An 18,142-nucleotide genomic window follows, 5' to 3' on the forward strand; every position below is an offset into this window, starting at 1 on the left:
CTAAACAAAGTGACAGAGGACAGTCAGAGGCTGCGGCACACTCGAGGTAACTGTCCCCTTTGTGACATCATAAAGTGTCGACTTCCAGGAGACTTGTGTTTGGAAAAGCCCTTACTCACAGTGGCACTATCACCATTGCGCATCGTTTGCGGCCCGTTTGCGGCGTCAGTCCAGCCTGTGTCGAGATGGAGCTCCGTCCCGTGACGCGTGTCCGTCCCGGTTAATGCTGCGCGGCCCCTTTAAGATTTAGGATTTGGGAGTGACGCGGATATGAGAGCTCGTTTATCCCTCTTTCCTTCGTTATGAAAAGTATTTGGACAAACTAGTCTTGCGGCTGTCTGACCCGGGTTAATTAGCAAAGATGAATGCGCGCCGTGCTATTGTTGGTGCCACGGTAGAAGCGCGGATGTGTCGCTGGTCCGACTGATTGATCGCCTCGGGATTATTGTCGTGAGGCCCCGTTTTTCCCCTCCTCCCCCTCCTCCTCCTCCTCCTCCTGCTGCTGCTGCTGCTCCTGCTGCTGCGGGGATAACTTTGGGACTTTGGGAGAACTTCTTTGTATTCTGGAAAGTGTCACAGCTCGATCCTCCGCACAGAACATGGACTGGGGCACCGAGCTTTGGGTGAGTTGAAGTTCATGATCCGGCTCGTTGTTTTTTTTTTTCTTTTTTTTTTTTTAGTCTGAACAGCAGTTACAACGAAGAAGAAATAGACAGCGAGTTTTCTTTTTTTTCCTATGGGAAAAAAAATCGGGAGAAAATCGCATCACGCCAAACGCTGCGATGAGTGTAACGCACAACAGCGCGCAACGTTCAACGAGCTAAACGCAGGGCTGCGGGGCTTGTGTGTCTGGACCACGGTGCGTTCCTGAACCAGCCTGCTGCTGTTTGTCTCAGCTCGGTGTTCTGAGACGGTCGTGGCCGTCAGATGAGACGCTGCTGCTGCTGCTGCTGCCGCTGCTCAGTGGTGCACACAACTGCTGCAAACTGTCTTCCGCACACATCGGTTGGTGTGTCACCCCCCCCCCCCCCTTTTTAATGAAGTGGTGAGAGTTTTGTTTATCAGAAATGATACAAGCATGTATCTATACTGCACACGAGTGGTACATTTACATGTACATATAGAGATAAACACAAATAATTGGCCTCATCAGAACCTTTCTTCTGCCTTCCCACTGCACATCATCACGTTTTGAACAAATAAAAATACAGGCCTGCCTAGGAGTAAATCAGAGGAAAAACAAGAAATGGCAACAAATCACAGGTGACAAACCTGCACCGGTTGTTTAAAAGTGAATTATTGTCTACATGTCAACAACTGGAGTGGTGTCGGTGCACCGTTTGTTTTGCATTCTACAGGTTGCCAAGGCAGGTCGGATCTTGTGGGAGGTTTCACTGCTCACTGTCTGGAGCTCCGTGCGTCCACAGAGACACGATTAGGAGCTTTGCTGTCGGGGCTTTGTAACGGATGCAGTGGCGTGTGTGAAAGGAAAATCTTGTAAACAATCTCACCCGAGGCCTTTATTTCAGTTCAGATTCTGTTTTTCAATGAACAAAGATGATGTTTTTGTGAGAGTGAGCTATGCCATCAATGCGAAGCAGAGATTTGAAAATCCACCGCCTGGCTTAATGTCCACAGCGGTGACACGACCACATTTAAAACAAGCCCCACCACATGTCACATTTCCATGGTGGGCACGCTCCGCTGCCACGGCGATAAAGCCGCTGGTTTGCAAACCTGCACGTTCTCTGGGAACCTGGATATGCAAAGTGGAGCGATGGCGAGATGAGGATATGGAGGTTGTGACCTCATTACAGAACCTCCCCCTAGGCCTCTTTCCCCTGTCCTTTCTCATCCTACGTGCTGGTGCGACAGCCTAATTAGTTTTGCCCTACTTTGATTGAGTCAGAAACATCCTCAGCCCGGCGACAGCCAGACTTTCCGTCTCATTTTTCGTTTTTTTTAAAAAGATTTTTGACATGGTTGTTGTGTGAGTGTCAAGCCTCAACCCGAAAGCGAGCGCTGAGCAGAGGGTTGGATACAGATGATCTTATTCGCTACGTTTAAGTTTTGCACAACGGGGGTTATTTAGCCCGGCCTGGCTGTAAAATCACAGCTCCCCGGGCATAATTGGTTGTGTTAATGTTTGGGCTGAGGAGTCGTCCCCTGGGTCGAGTCGGCTCCGTGGCATCTGTCCCCTAACTGCCGCTAATCCACGAGCTATTTTAAGACACTGTGAGTGTAAGATCAGTGTCTGGGCATTAGTGTTGATAGTAAGCGCTGCAGGACAGTCATGAGAACCAGTGAGTGTGGCAGCCAGGCGCGCCGGCAGGCAGGTTTTTGGCTGGGCGGGGCCCCTCATTTTCTGGAAGACAGGGTGACTCAGGGCTGAAACAGCGTGGTGACTCTCAGCGTGACTCCCTTTGGCAGCTATGTGGCATTTGCTCAGCTCATGATTTGATTTTGCTTGCTGTTACCGTAAGGATTAGGAAGATTGAACTGAGGCAAGGACGCTTGCAAAGGTTCACGCAGGGGAAGTTTTTAGGTCCTCAACTCTGTGGCATGATGCAGCTTGTTGGACTTTTACGGCCCCTCTGGGGGTTTAATCTGTGCCATGAAAATAGATTCAGTCTGTCTTTGTTTGGGGGTTTATCAACCAGGGCAGATTGTTTTTTTAAGGCTTAGCCAGCAAGTTGCTCAAATCTTCCTCAAGCATAGAAACAAATGATTAGATACTCATTATGTAGTCCACAGTTTTGCCTGGAGCAAAACAGCCTGGTTTATAATTTGTTTGATTGCCCACACCTGTTGATTATCTGTTAAGCTTTGGCAGATAATAATAATATTTTCTTTCACATTCATTTATTTAATTTTCCAATTGTAGCCATTTGAAAGTTAGCGTTAATTCCTTTGAAAAGGGGGAAAATACCATCAAATCAAAAATGTAAGTGTCGGATCCATGAATGACCACCGCTAAAGGTTCTGGGACAATGGCGATTAAACAGTCCTCTCCCCCAGGCTGTTCAGTTATTAACAAAAGAACACAGGGTGGCGACACGGTAACAATTCTTTGTTGTTTTGGTGGCCACGTCTGTTGTTTTTGTTTTTAATAGATGGTTAGAAAAGAAGAATTTATCAACACACGTCCTGGGGTTTCATACATGGTGTGGTCGTGGATGAGCAACATTTCCAGTGCCCTCCGTAAACTCGTAAAGAAAAGAATAAATGGCCTATGAATTAATGATTAGCAGCTGACCTGTTCGTCAGAGACACTCTCAGAATCTTTCAGTGCAAACGCACTGAAGAACGCAACTGACAATTGTGTTCGCGAAAAACACTGAGGCGGGACTCAATATTGACTTGTGTTTTGAGTGCTGGCAGATAAAATAACATTATTGACCTCACAGCATTCATCAACGTAGGTGACCTTTTGGCCTCGAACCCAAAAAAATGTATAGGTCTGAAAAAAGGTGGGCATGCAAACAATGGGCTTATCTGTCTATGCAAAAGGCCTGTATGAGGAGATGAGCCAATTTCCTGCCTGCAGCATGACTCAAAAGCTTGTCCAAGTCATGCAGTCAACAATGTGCAATCAAGACCTTTAAAAAAAAAAAAAAAAAAAACTATTTGCGTTGGTGGCTCAGTTTTAGCTGCCGCAGCCTCCGACTCCACAGCGGCAGTGACTGCAGTGACTCCGCAACACTCGAACAAGAATAAGACTGATTGAAGAACATCTGCTCCACGCAGAACACCTCCTATTTAAAGCCATTACCTGGGTCCTGTCATTTGGAATGCTTTAGCGAGACCCCAAACACGGAGTATCGGGGAGATGTTGCAGAGTGACAGATCGCTGGTCGTTGAAGGTGTTCTGTCATTGAACCGATGATCTGCTGCGTTCGCCCGAGGACGCAGGAAGAAGCCAGATGAACATGGCGCTGCACGTCTGGAATCAAGCCCCTCCCCTCCCCACCCCCCCTTTGCCAAAAGCGTTGTCAAACTAGGTCTGGATGAACTTCTTGGAGAGGGATGTGTGTGTGTGTGTGTGTGTGTGTGTGTGTGTGTGTGTGTGTGTGTGTGTGTGTGTGTGTGTGTGTGTGTGTGTGTGTGTGTGTGTGTTTTCTCACAGACTTGTCTGAGCTTGAGTGAGGTGTCATAAAATTCTCAAGAGTTGGGGGAAGCGATACTCCTCCTTGGTTCTAATACTGAGGGAAAGAGTCTGCAAATTTAGTTACACTGTGCTGTGCTTTCCGTTTGAAACTACATACGGAACAGGCCAGAAGTCCACGTTAATAAGGAGCTCATTAAAGGCAACTCGTTGCTCTCGAGCGTTTCTCTCTCTGCTCGCAGGGCGACAGGATGTGAACAGGAGGAGCACCTCCTTTTCCTGCCTGTGACCCTTGTTTACACCCTCTGTCCTTTCAATAGCACGGCCTGCCCTGTAATTTACAACTCGCTGGAAGTTTGGAAGACCCTTGCCAAGAATTCCTGCAGTGTGTGTGTAGAGCATTCATGGAATCCAGCGTGCAAGGAGCGACGACGACGAGGCCGAGATTTTACTTGCGGGATGAACCTTAGAGGCCCGGACGGAGGAAGAACCCAGTGTAGCGTAGCACGTGACATTCTGTGATTTTATATGGATTTAAAATACCAAGTCTGTATGTTCTGTAGAATTGTGTGAATTTGACGGCCTCATTTCATTGGAATTAAAATATCTCATTCACAGCTATGGACGTCCACATGTTTTAACTGAAACTGTAGAATGTGAAGAGAAACCGTGCAGACGTAGGGAGAGCATGAAAACCCCAGACACAAAGACCTTGAGTGAGAGTTGAAAGAAAAGCACTGAAAAATATTTTTTTCCTCGATGCAACAGTCAGAAAGAGAGAGCATCATTGTGCCATAATGCAGGTAAACCTGCAAATTCTGAATTTTCTTTCTTTACAACTCTATAGATCAGTAGAAAATGGAGGATTTAGCCCTGTGTTTCCAGCCTTCTGCATAAATGTTCGGTTTTAGCTTACACATATTTCGAAAGCCATGAGGGAGGAAACCACCTGGCTGCAGCTGTTGTCACTGATACTGGAAAAAGCATCAGTGCTCATATTGACATCACAAAGGGCTGATTTTCAGAACCATGTCCCCCTCCAATGGTTTCTATAGTGGAACAAGCAAAAAAAAAAAAGATTGAACATCTGGGGGGGAAGCACAGAGAGAACATCGTGAAAACGAGGTTTTACGTTCCGCTGGACCTCTAAAATTCCAGCCGGGGTTCGTCCCACGAGTTGCCTGGGAGTTTAAAGTGCGCCCCCCATTTCCTGAGCAGCGTTGGCTCCATGTTTTTTTCCCCTTATTTGTCTGTCATGCTTCTTTTCCCCAGGACCAGTATGACATCATTGAGAAGCACACGCAGTCCGGCCTGGAGCTGGTGGAGAAGTATGTGAAGTTTGTGAAAGAGAGGACGGAGATCGAGCAGAACTACGCCAAACAGCTGAGGTGAACCTCCGCTTGGGTTTTCTCGTCCTCCTTTTATTCCCTTTTTTTTTTAAAGTCGTCTTTGTTCTCCTGCGCCCGTCGGCCTTCAAAGTGCCCTTGTGTCAGCGTGTTTGTGTGCGTTCGCCTCCGTTTTTGCATGTTTGAAAAAGGCTGTTTATGAAATGTTTGTGCGGTCTTGTGACCACTTCTGGAACAGAATCAGGCCTGTCTGTGAAACACTGGCCTCTTTCTCCAGCTGCGGCGCGCTCTCTTGCTCTCTCTCTTTCTCTCCCTCTCTCTCTCTCTCTCCAGTCTTCCTTCTCTCTCCGGGCCGCAGGCTCCACATCTGGTGTTCTGCTGAGCCTCGCCGGAGTGGAGAGGAGAGGAGAGGAGAGGAGAGGAAGTGGAAGCAGACTGGCACATGACAGACAGGATGTGGTCAAGAGGGAGAGTGAAAGGAGGAAGAGCTGCTATTTTCTGATGCTCGTACTGGACCCATATTTTTTTTAATCCGAACGTGTGAAGCGAAAGAAAACTTGAAACCGTGGTGGTTTTCCTGAGGCCCTCTGCCCCCCCCCCCCCCCCCGACCCCCACCCCTACTCTTTCAGATCTGCTGCACTATCTCTCTTTTAAAAAACAAAAAAAAACAAAACGCACTTTTACTTTCTGCAGGAACCTTTCCAAGAAGTACAACCCGAAACGAAGCAGCAAAGATGAACCAGAGTGCAGGTGAGCCGCTGTGGTTGTGGTGTGCGAGGCCTCTCTGATGCCTACAGTGTGGCCCCAGTCCATTCCAGTGTGGGGGTTCATTCAATCTTTTTGGTGTTGTTGTTTTTGGGCCATGAACCCCTCAAAAAGTTTTTTTTTTTTCCACCCAGCACATATTCTAGGTAGCCTTTTAAATACTTAGAAATCTTTTTTTTGAATAGCATATCTGTGTAGACATATAACACAAAAAATACATATTTTGAGTTTTGCACAGGGAGAAGGTAAACAGGCAGAGTTGCCAGATAGTTTGATGTCCATATCTTGGGAATGTGGGAGAACAAGTAGACTCTTCATAGCACCACAAAATACTTCTTTAGAAAAAACTACTTCGAATTGAAAACATACTAACACCACCTTGACGAACTACGGCGTCTGCTGCTGTTTTCCTGCCGGTTTGTTGCCTCTTTCATTTTACACTGAGACACACAAATCAGAGTCAAAAGTGATGACACAAAGGTTGTAATCTGGGGTCAGGCTGCAGCGTGGCGATGCCCCGGGAAGGAAGCGGGAACAAGGAAGTCATGAGTTTTTTCCTCACCGCTTGGCCGCCTTCTTTGTGAACCTGCAGCATGTGAGCCGCCTTATCGCTGCTCCCATCGCTGCCCTCTCATCTCTCCCTGCTCCCCCACCCCATCTCTGTCTAGGCTGTCCTGCTACCAGTCCTTTCTGGACATCCTCAATGAGATGAACGACTACGCGGGGCAGAGGGAGCTGATCGCCGAGAACATGATGATGAGCATCTGCATCGACCTCACAAAGTACCTGCAGGAGCTCAAGCAGGAACGGAAGACGGTGAGCTGGCCGTGAGAGCTCACCTGACGAACAAAAGGCTTTGCGGGGTTGGATTGGTTAAAATGGTGTCAACGTGTACTCGCATTCTCTTTGTCCCTACACACACTCGTGGACTGGGTAAAGAGCCAACTGCAAGTGTTTGCAAAGTTGTCAAGCCTGTGCTGCCTGTCACTGCCCTGCGGCAAAGGTGTCGGGCACCGCAGCGTCGAGACTAAACTGATGCCAAAGACAGTCAGAAGTACAACATGTCCAAAAAACAGCCCTCCAGCTCTGCTTAAAAAAACCCCTGCATAAGCAGCATGTTCGATATCACCTTGAGTGATGGGTAGATTACCAACCACTTCCTTTTCTTCTTCTTCTCCTTCACCTTCTTCTTCGCCTTCTTCTTCTTTTTCTTCTTCTTCTTCTTCTTCTTCTTCTTCTTCTTCTTCTTCTTCTTCTTCGCCTTCTTCTTCTTTTTCTTCTTCTTCTTCTTCTTCTTCTTCTTCTTCTTCTTCTTCTTCTTCGCCTTCTTCTTCGCCTTCTTCTTCTGGGTGTCAGTTGGTTCCTGGTTTTGTCACCACTAAGAGGAAGCTGGTTGGAAAGCGAATCCTTGACTGATGGAAAATGCTTTCTGGTGGAAGGTTGGCAAGATGGTTGAGTGGGATTTCAAATTTGGATTTGTCTGTAACACATGGTGACAAATGTATTTCAATTCAATGAAAAAAAGCAAGTCGCTGACTGCTCTTGAGCATCCTTGTTACCTGCAGCTAAAATAATGACGAGCAAAATAGTCTTTCGGTAAAACAAGCGGACCTGCTGCCTCTTCTTCAAAGAAAAATAAAATAGCTGCGGAAGCTTGTGGAGTGCCGTGCGACAGGGACTAGCAAGGAAGCTTGCGTGTCTCCAGGGGGAGGCCGGCTCTGAGCGCCGGTGTTCCATTTCTCTGCGAGGAATGTGGCGGCTCTGCCTACGGCCGGATCGACGTGACGTCTCAAATAGACGCTCTGGTATTTGCTTCCGCGACTGCCGTGTTACGTGTCTCCTGGAGGTCGTTGTTTATTCCCGCGTCTGCCTCGACATACGGCCAACTATCTCTCTGTGTCTCTTTCTCTTTGTGTGTCAGCTGACTCTCCCCCCCCCTCTTCACCTCCATCTCCTCTGACTGGCCTGTATTTTCTTTATGAATGTCTGCAGTATCTGATGGAGGCCAAGAAGGCCCAGCAGAGTCTGGAGAGCACCTACAAGCAGCTCGACAGCGTAAGTACACCAAGCGATCCCCCTTTTTGTGCTTGCCGCTGTTTTTGAAAGAGGTTCTGGTGAAATGTTGAAATCCACATAGCTGCCCCAGAGTTTCACAGACGGAAAGAATTTCCCCCCAGAGCCAATGAAACGGAATCTAGTCCAAAAAAAAAAAAGAACAACAGAAGAAAAGGGTTAGAGTGAGATTAGATTAGCTTAGACTTTATTGCCTTTGCACAGATAGCATCTAACCAGAAGTCCATTGGCAGTAACTATACACCGCAGTGCTGGGTATGGGATAATATATAAATACAAATAACTTCAAGATATGTACAGCCATGTAAATTGAGGGGTAGAGGGAAAAGTTATACAACAGTAGAATGAGAACTATTGACCCTAGTTTTGGTTTGTGGGTTGAATTCTGTCTGTAATGATTGCACATTGTGTTCTGTTTATCAAAACTCATCGTCAGAGGCTCCGTCAACAGGGTCTTCTGAGTGGAAAATAGGTGGAATTTTATTTAGAAAAAAATAGGATAAACCGTGCCTTCATTAAAAAAAAAAAAAGTATCTTCACCCCATAAAAAAACAACAATCGCATCTCGTTTGATTCAAAAGAGAAGCTCTCACCGGCTGCGCGAGACAGATGAGCATCCTTCTCCTCTTTCCCTCCAGAGTAAAAAGCGGTTTGAAAGAGAGTGGAGAGAGGCGGAGCGGGCGGCGCAGTACGCTGAGAAAACCGACCAGGACATCAACGCCACAAAGGCGGACGTTGAAAAGGTAAGAGAGGCAAATTGACCGTTTCCCTTCGAGTGAGTCATGCCGCCAAAAGTAGAGGCGGTTGCTCGCGGGTGGCTGACCCGTGTGCTGGGTTTGGCGCTTCCAGGCCAAGCAGCAGGCCCACATGAGAGCGCACGTGGCAGAGGAGTGCAAGAACGATTACGCCGCCCAGCTGCAGAAGTTCAACAAGGAGCAGAACCAGTTCTACTTCAGCGACATGCCGCTCATCTTCAATGTAAGCAAATTGCTGCCGGCGGAAAAATTCACGCACGTAGTTACAATTCATTTCTGAAAGGTTCAGTTGCATTGATTTTTTTATTTTTTTATTTCTACCCCGCTGGGAAAAATATGATAAATGCATAAATTGTCAAATCTGCTCCACGGTTGCTAATGTTGGATATCCTGTTGTGATAAACAGAACTTTGTGTGTTGTTGTGGGGGTGTCTGTACAACTGCCGCTGTGTGTCCTTCAGAAACTGCAGGATCTGGACGAGAGGCGGGGCCGGAAGCTGGGCCAGGGCTACAGCTTGTTCTCCGACACGGAGAAGCATGTGATGCCCATCATCGGCAAGTGCCTGGAGGGCATCACAAAAGCCGGCACTAATGTTAACGAGAAGAATGTGAGTCCTCAAAATGGATTTAAACGCTCCCTTTTTTTGTTCAAGTCGGGCATCCGCTGACGGCTGTTATCTCCCATGGCGTTAAACGCAGGACACCATGGTCATCATCGAGCAGAACAAGTCGGGCTTTGAGCGGCCCGGGGATCTGGAGTTTGAGGACTACAGTCAGGGCATCAACCGAGCGTCATCTGACAGCAGCCTAGGCACGCCTAAAGGCCCCATGGACCTCCTGGCGAAGAACAGGAACAAGAACTTCTGGCTTTTCAGCAAAAGGAGTAAGGTAGTGTATCCTGCACCACTGGCGCATCCACGAAGAGAGGTTTTTGACATGTTTGTCTGCGTGAGATGATGATGACGATCCTGCGGTCTTGAAGGAAAAGATCCCGACTCAAAGCAACCATATCATCCTCATTAGCTGCGTTTCCATTACCCGTAGAAATGCGCAAAACCTACATATTGCAATAAAGTACTGGTAATGGAAACACCTAAACTTTGAAAAACCTCTCAAATATGGCTAAAAGGTTTTGACAGCTGAATTACAGCTTCTGCGCTTGGAACCATTCAATAGAAACACCTGCAAATCGCAATTGTACTTTGTCCAAATTTTAGAAATATTGCTTTTATTTTGCGAAAAAACTAATGGAAACGAAGCTCTTGTCAGTTCTTGATTTTTCATCAGTGATTCTGGTGGAACAGCCAGGCACAGAAAAAACACCCAAAAATAGTCTATAGATCTGCTGAATGCATCGTATTTAGCCCTCTGGTTACAGCCTCCTGCCTCCTGGCTGGCAGCGTCGCCACAAGCCTGGCGAGGTATCGGTGAGTTACAAGGGCCCTTTATGACATCACAATTGACCCATTTCCGGAAAAGCCTGGTTGTTCATTTACTGGCCGGACACTCATCTTATCGTTAAAGGCCGCGATGAAGCGAACTTGGTATAGTGGCAGAATGTGGGAACTTTTTTTTAAGTTCCTCCAGCGGTCACATCCAGGAAGTCTCCCCTCCCCCGACCCCTCGCAGCAAGCAGCCGTGGCTCTCTGGCAGCCGCAGCTGCTCGACGACCTTATCAGCCAAGCTCAGCGTTGATAGTGCACGAGCCTCTGCCGCCGTATCTCACAGCTGCCGCCCAGGACACTTCTAGAACAGGCTCCCCCCCTTTTGCATGACTGCCCCTGGCTGCAACTGAATGAACCTTGCCCCCCCCCGCCCTCCCCAGGCCCTCTCCTGCGCCGCCTGCTTTCAAATAGGTCGACCCCTCGTCAGCATTCTGCTGCGCTTGTGCTTCCATCAGCACGGCGCCCCGAACAACATTGAATTTTCCTCTTGCAGGCATCCACAAACACACACGCACGCACACACTGTTCCTATTATACCGGCCCGAACGCAGCATTATATCGCCGGCCACAATAAAAATCTTTGTACCAGCAACTTGGATGACAACAGGTCTGTCAGGTTCTGAATGAATGAAACAGGCTCAAATTGAAGGACAGTTGCATTTTTTTTTTATTGCACTTTTCACAGTCTGACCTTTGAAATCCGTCCTTATCTCAAAGGAGTGCTGTTGTTGAGCCCAAGCGGTGATATGAGAGGCTGACCACTAACTAACTAACTAACAGCGCCCCCTCCCCTTCAATCCTCCTGCTTCTCTCCTTTCTGCAGTATTTGCTTTCTCTCAGCGCATGTCTAGCTGGCTAGGTCGCTGTGCTCCGCTCTCCTTGTGTGTGTGTGTGTGTGTGTGTGTGTGTGTGTGTGTGTGTGTGTGTGTGTGTGTGTGTGTGTGTGTGTGTGTGTGTGTGTGTGTGTGTGTGTGTGTGTGTGTGTGTGTGTGCCACGCTGCTCTGTGTCATCAGTCATGCTCTCCCAATTAGGACCCCTTCCTGTATGAATAGAGACTGGCATGACTGAGCTTTTCGGTTTATGCCGTGCCACCCGCTCCTGCCCCCCCCTCTATTCTCAGCTGCTCTCATACTCGTTTTTTTTCCCGTAACTGGAGAAAAGTAGTGCCTACCCAGTAGATGGACTTGTAATAACAGTGCTCCACTTCCAGCCCTCAGTATTTACACAAGGGGCTGAGTTTGTGGGGCCGTTGCAGTCGATCACCACGTAGCCAGAGGTCAGCCGCCTGTGTAATTAAACTAATGGCTCCCACTCCCACCTCTTCACGTGGAGCTCAAGGCTACGACTGTGGGAGGCGTCGGCGCGGCCGTAACCAAGAGTGTTTCTTTTAAATGGCAGTCCTCCTTTTTTTTCTTTCCGGAGGCCATGAAACAGCTAAAGAATATTGGCACTATTAAATATCAATATGCAGTTGGTATTAGAAATAACAGAATAGAATGCTTTGATGCCTTGATATAGCAGTACAAATTGCACATCAGTCAGACAGACAGAGAGGCAGACAGGACCACACTGGTCACTAAATTGTACAAAATACAATATCGGCACAGAAAATTAAACTGAATCCTTCTGTAGAAGCTGCATGTTTTAACTTACTGGCAGACAACTCGAGACAGCTGCTGTTGTTGTAGCCTCAAGGGTGTTAACGACTTACTTTTATTTTTTTGGGCGAGAAAAATACTTTCTATGACAGTTAATATGGAGTTGATACTAAATCTCACAGACTCCGATGTGTCACTTTTTTACACTTTGCACTGTGACTGGTGAAGGTTCAACCAAAGTAACTCCTCCGTCTAGTTAATGTTTCCGTCACCGCTTCCTTTTTGAAGCAACACCCAGCTGGAGTAATACCATGATGAGTTATATGCATTGTCACACACTGTCTGTTGAAAGAGGCAAGATAAAAATGCCTTTGTCTGTTGCTCTGTGGGCTTAATGTGCTGGGTTTGCTCCGATGTTGTCCTCCTGGCTCTGTGGTGTGCTTCCAGGTGTTGACGGTGTCTTTTTCTCCCCCCCCCTTTTTTTTCCTGCTTTGTTGTTTTCTTTCTGTCCCTCCCCTCCCGTTCCTCCCATCCTGTACCCCTACCTGCATACCTCATGCTCGGGTGCTGGTACTTTTGGTCCCCCACCTTCTCCACCACCGCCTCCTTACTTTGCAACCTAAGCTGTCTCCCTCCACGCTCCCACCCTTTTCCACTCCCCCCGCCCCCTCGCCTGTTAACGGACCCCCCTCCCCCAAGTTTGGCCGGGACACCCTGTCGTACTGTTTGAAGGAGATCAATAAGACAGTCAAACCCAGAATCTCTTCCTTCCGGACGCTCAGGAGATCGGTGAGTCACCAGTGGAGTAGGTTTGGGTGCAGGGAAAATTCTTCTCTGCTGGGCATGAACGTCACCACATCTCACTGCTGACCTCCAACATCTTTGCTTCATTGATGGTCCCACATTATTATTATTATTATTATTATTATTATTATTATTATTATTATTATTATTATTATTATTATTATTATTATTATCATTATTATTATTATTATTATTTCCAGGGCCACTGACGAATATGGTTAATTATGCAACAAACAAAAACTATGGATCTTGACAAAACGGCATGTTTAGCGTCCTGGTTACAACCACAAAGAGAAATGCTCTGCTTTAGCTTAATGCTACCTGTACTGCGGCTTTGTTGCTAACATCACAAGGGTATTGGTGAGATATGGGGGCCACAAAGTCAACAGAAATGAAGGATGGATTGATATCATTTATATCAGTTAACCGGTAGTCTAGAAACACAGAAACAAGAAGTAAATCAGGCATAATGTGGGTCCGTTAATAAACAATTCTGATTTCCTCTTTTTCATTTTGTTTTTTCTTTATTTATGTGTTATGTTAATGTACAACTTTAATATGGGCAAAAGGTGTTTTGGAGTGGCGGTGCTTTATTTGGGTGACACACCGAAATGGCCGCGTACAGCTGAGTAGAAGTTTTTCTTCACATCGTTCAAAGCCTGTGAAATCTGATCGCGGTGGCATAAAATCTCCAGTTCGTCTGTGTTGAAGAGGTTGCCCCCTGGTGGTGGCTCAAGGGAAAAACGCTCAAAGTGGAAATTTCCAGGAATAGCTTCCCTCTCTGCCATCTCACGTTTCACTTATCAAACTACGGGCAAGCTACGGGTTAGTTGAGGTGGTTTTGTATTTGGAACTTCTCATATTCTTTGCAAAATTTAGAGTCAGTGAGATGCTTTTAAGCATTTTCCTTTGAGAAAAAAAAAAAAAAAAAAAAAAATCCAGCATATTCAATAAGAGGTACCTCTTGCAAAAGCACTTCTTAAGTGGGTGTTGGTTTCCACTGCATATACTTATATTATATAATTATAGCCATTGAAGTGAATAAGAACATGTTTTTTCTAATTGCTTGCAAAGCACTGCTGAAAGAATCTGATCTGGTGTTCTCACCTATTTTCGGAAAAAAAAAAGATCAAACCGCTGTTGTGAAACTGTTGAGCGCTGACCCCACCCTTCCTTTGACCTTCCCGCAGCCCACGGTGACAGAGGACTTCGCCCATCTACCGCCTGAGCAACGCAGGAAGAGGTTACAACAGAAGTTCGACGAACTCTGCAAAGAGCTGCAAAAGGAAGTCGATCAGAGGTGCGTGTGCGTGTGGATGTCGGTGCGTGTGCATGTGGATGTCGGTGCGTGTGACGACTTCCATGAGAGGCGGAAGCATGGTTGTAATATTCATGCGGCACGGATGAGAGTGTTCGATGTGATGTGTGTGTGCGTGTGTGTGTGTGTGTGTGCGGGTGTTTGAGCTGTTTACTCAGCCCCGAGCTCCGCAGGGAACCAATTTCTCCTGAAAGTCACTTCCCGCCTTCCTCCCTTGTTACTCTGCCGCTCTTCCTCTCCGCAGCGAGGCCCTGGGGAAGATGAAAGATGTTTATGAGAAAAATCCTCAGATGGGAGACCCTGCCAGTCTGGCATCCCAAATCAACCAGACGTCCCAAAATATAGAGCGGCTCCGGGGGGAGCTCAGCAAGTACGAGGTAACCCTGACCCCCGCCGCCGTTCTCAGGTCGTCACCGTGATCCGGTGTCATTGTGAACATTTGGTAGAACAAAAATTCCTCTGGAGTTTTTCCACATTTAATTTATTAGGCTGTGTTAAGCTGTTTCTGCACAGACTTTAAATTCCCAGTGCTGAGCCTTGTCCGGCTGTTATTGCGTTCAAAGGATTCCAGCAGAGCTTTATTGTCATTCCAGTCTGCATTTCCATGCGAGTGCTGTGCGACCAACTCAAACTAGAGAGGAACTCAGGCACAATGCTTGCACATTGAGAAACCTGAACAGTCATATCCCTGAATTGATGCCAGATATTATAATATCCCAGTGGTACGTTTCTTGAGCAGGTTTCTGTGATGCTTCACTTTTTTCATACTTGAAATCATGGCATCTTAAGAGACCACTGTGACTTCCTTGCTAACCTGTTTGCCATGTTGACCTATTTGACTTTAAATAGGTCAACGATTGGTGCTTTTTCTGTAATGATTTTAATATCCAACAGTGTTTACCTCCTTATAGCCGGGAGACAAACCTCTGTGTCTTTGTAGCTCCGGAAGCCGGATGCTCTCGTTGCCGCTGGCATGCTTATTTTTCTGATGCATCATTTGGCTGAGTTCAGTTTTTGAGCTGTTGGCAACGGGGTCACGGGGTAAATCGGCTACAAACTGCAGTGTTGCAGTAGCAAAATATTTTTTTTTTTTTTTTTTTTTTAATGGGAATAATAACATTTGTGTGTGTGTGTGTGTGGTACCTTGCACTAAACTCTACTCTCACAATTTTGCTCTCCACCTGGTCTCTGATGCAGGCCTGGCTGGCTGAGGCTGGGGGCCGAGGGGAGACACTACGCTACAAAACGCACGCCTTCAACAACAACGGCGCTCATGAAGCACACAGGTAACTCTCACTCACCCCGACGGGTCTTTAAGTTTTTTTTTCTCTCAGCTCAGGAACATCTGTGATCCCCCCTACCCCCTCCCTCCTCTCTGCAGCCCTGATGGAGCTCACTCGGATGAAAGCACGCCCGACGCCTCACAGGCCATCTACGCCGAGTTCGATGACGACTTTGAGGATGAGGAGCTAACGGCTCCCATTGGGAAATGCACAGCCATGTACAACTTCCCCGGTGCGTCATCAGGGTTTTTCCACTGACTCCACATTGTTAAAAAGCACAGTGTGGCTTGGAAGGGCAGCTACTGTTATCTGCTGTTAGCAAGAAACAAGGCCTGTTTTATTTCAGCTCACCCTCTGAAAATCACCTTTTAGTTTTAGTCGACAAATTGCGTCTGCAGCCGTTCCAATCATCTTGTCTCTTTTCCCAGGCGCCAGTGAAGGGACCATCACCATGCAGGAGGGGGAGGAGCTGGCCGTGGTGGAGGAGGACAAAGGGGACGGCTGGACCCGCGTCCGCAGGAGCAACGGCGACGAAGGCTACATTCCCACGTCCTACGTCACCATCTCCCTGGACAAATGACAGACTGGTGCAGGAGCGAGCGTTCGAATGCGTTGATCACTCCATCAGAACTGCATGAGGCCCCTCTAGAAATGTGACCAATCAGAAAGAAGCTGCGGCACAAACGGGCGGGGCCACCGGCCTGTCCAGAAATGAGATTTGACTTTGCGAGGTGCCTGGAAAGGACAGTGGGATGGTGCTACAAGTATGTTCTTCACGGCATACATTACATCACTGCAACACCGGTTCGCTGAAGTCACCTAAGCCACACAGGGTTGTTTTACTTTTTTTTTTTTTTTTTGATAATATGTCACTTTTATTAGGTTTTGATGAAAAAAAAAAAGAAGCAAAAAAAACACAAAAAAATACCCGCTGCATGCATGATCGTGGTACGAGTGCCTGCCTTGTTCTGCAGCCTATTAAGACATTACCTTCAGAATGTGAGCTGGAGGAGGAAGGGGAGGAGGAGGAGGGTTGCACTGAGTGATAGTAAACAATAATAAGCTGGAAGTTTCCTCTTTGTGCTGACCTGTTCCTTGCCACGACATCCCACTCCGCCGCTCAAACTCGCACCACTGCGTGCGACTCGCTGACACTCGTGAAGATGTGGTCACTTTGCTCACGGTTGGACCTCCTGGATGGATGGATGAATGGATGGATGATTGGATGGATGGATGGATGGATGGATGGATGAGTCCACAGGGGATCAGTAAGAGTCCTCACTTTTGGTATTTCAGCAGGTTCTTGAGGCCAGAGGTGCGTGCGGCTCTCGCAAAACACTCAGCATTCAGACAATCCCCTCCAGATCACTGCCAGGATGGTTTCTAGGTGAAAATCTGGACTGAGAATAATTTATTGCGAAGATGTGTTTCTATAAGTGAGGTGTCCGGAGGTGTCAGAGGTTGTGTTTGTCTTTTTTTTTCCCCCCTTCCCCCGTTGCACACAGCCACAAAAGGGAGAAGTCAATGCACGCAAAATGTGCTTCATTATAATTATTGTATTTATGTAATAAGTAATATATATATATTTTAGATATCACAACACCACTAATGTCTTATTAGCTTCTTTTTTTTTTAACCATTTAAATAAAGATTGTTGAATATGAGAGAGAACTAAAAGTCTCCACTTGCTCATCATCTTTGGTTTCAGTTCACGCTTTCTAATCTAGATTTACGTCCTTTTTTTTGATACTATTATTATTATTATTCTGGAGCCCGACGTTACCAACAGTAGCTCTCCATGTGTCTTTAGTGCCTTTCTGGATAAAAGCATTGTGTATATACCATTTTTGCATGTATGGATTTTCTTTCCTGCAAGGAAATAAACTGTCAAAACACAGAGTAAGAAGTCGTTTTGTCATTTCTAATAAAAAAAAAAGAAAAAAGAAAAATAAAGCCAAAGCAAGTAAGAGGAAGTTTGTGCATTTGTTATTTGTATTATGCAAGCTGGTTGAGTTCAACTTTGAAGAGAACAAGCTTGGCAGGGCATGGTGCCCAAATAAAATTAAATCTTTCATTATGTGCAACAGAAAATGTATTTTGCTATGAAAGGAAAAAAAAACAACAAACAAACTGCATGTGTATGTTCTTGACTGCCATCAGCAGAAATATATATATATATTTTTTTTTTTAAGTTTTCTGTAAGCTTTCCACTACTTGGCACCAGAACAAAATCAATTATTGTATTTTGTAAAGTCTTTATAAATCCATTTAATCCGGCACAGGAATAGGATGCTCAAAACTTTAGCATTTTGCAACATTCGGCAGTTTTGTGAAGGAGTCAATTGATTATAATTTAACTTATGTAAATGCAAGGTATTCTCGTCCCAAACTGTCAATGTTAGAAAGGAGTTTTATTTCTTTTGACAAAATCCCAGAATATTTAATACATCAAAAGGAATCAAAAAATAGTTTATGCAGCTCCTTGTCAGTAGGTGTCACTGTTGCATCATCTTAGGGTGTCGTGGGCAAAGCCTCCAAGCCTGCCGTTAACTCCTGCTGGAAACCCAACCCCACCAATATAGGCCGTGAATTTGCATACCTGATTATACCGCACAGTTTATAAACCCACACCGCCTTTGATGAGTTGT

General features: G+C 46.4%; 1 protein-coding gene across 2 annotated transcripts; it reads left to right on the top strand.

The window, feature by feature from the left end:
• Window positions 1-164: 164 nt before the first annotated feature.
• Window positions 165-17,391, top strand: trip10a (thyroid hormone receptor interactor 10a). 2 transcript variants are annotated; one of them, XM_076038566.1, is made up of 15 exons: window positions 165-623; window positions 5,378-5,493; window positions 6,146-6,202; window positions 6,886-7,033; window positions 8,210-8,272; window positions 8,929-9,033; window positions 9,140-9,268; window positions 9,507-9,653; window positions 9,745-9,933; window positions 12,714-12,878; window positions 14,084-14,193; window positions 14,456-14,588; window positions 15,409-15,497; window positions 15,593-15,726; window positions 15,923-17,391. In XM_076038566.1, exons 1-15 carry the CDS (start codon window positions 600-602, stop codon window positions 16,072-16,074), a joined length of 1,761 nt encoding a protein of 586 aa, XP_075894681.1. In that variant the 5' UTR covers window positions 165-599; the 3' UTR covers window positions 16,075-17,391. The 2 variants fall into 2 exon arrangements, with proteins under 2 accessions (XP_075894681.1, XP_075894682.1); XM_076038567.1 differs by lacking the exon at window positions 12,714-12,878 and having other exon boundaries at window positions 173-623.
• The last annotated feature ends 751 nt before the right edge of the window (window positions 17,392-18,142 follow it).

Source organism: Nelusetta ayraudi, unplaced genomic scaffold (genome assembly GCF_046127955.1).
Source record: "Nelusetta ayraudi isolate G7.1 ecotype Tasmania unplaced genomic scaffold, CSIRO-AGI_Nayr_v1 ptg000057l, whole genome shotgun sequence".
Lineage (NCBI taxonomy): Eukaryota > Metazoa > Chordata > Actinopteri > Tetraodontiformes > Monacanthidae > Nelusetta > Nelusetta ayraudi.

Bases quoted from the DNA above. Each gene is read 5' to 3' on its own strand.
- trip10a (XM_076038566.1), top strand. From the start codon at position 600: ATGGACTGGGGCACCGAGCTTTGG. The intron at 14,589-15,408 runs GTAACCCTGACC...TCTCTGATGCAG, and splicing joins GGGAGCTCAGCAAGTACGAG to GCCTGGCTGGCTGAGGCTGG. The intron at 15,498-15,592 runs GTAACTCTCACT...TCCTCTCTGCAG, and splicing joins GGCGCTCATGAAGCACACAG to CCCTGATGGAGCTCACTCGG.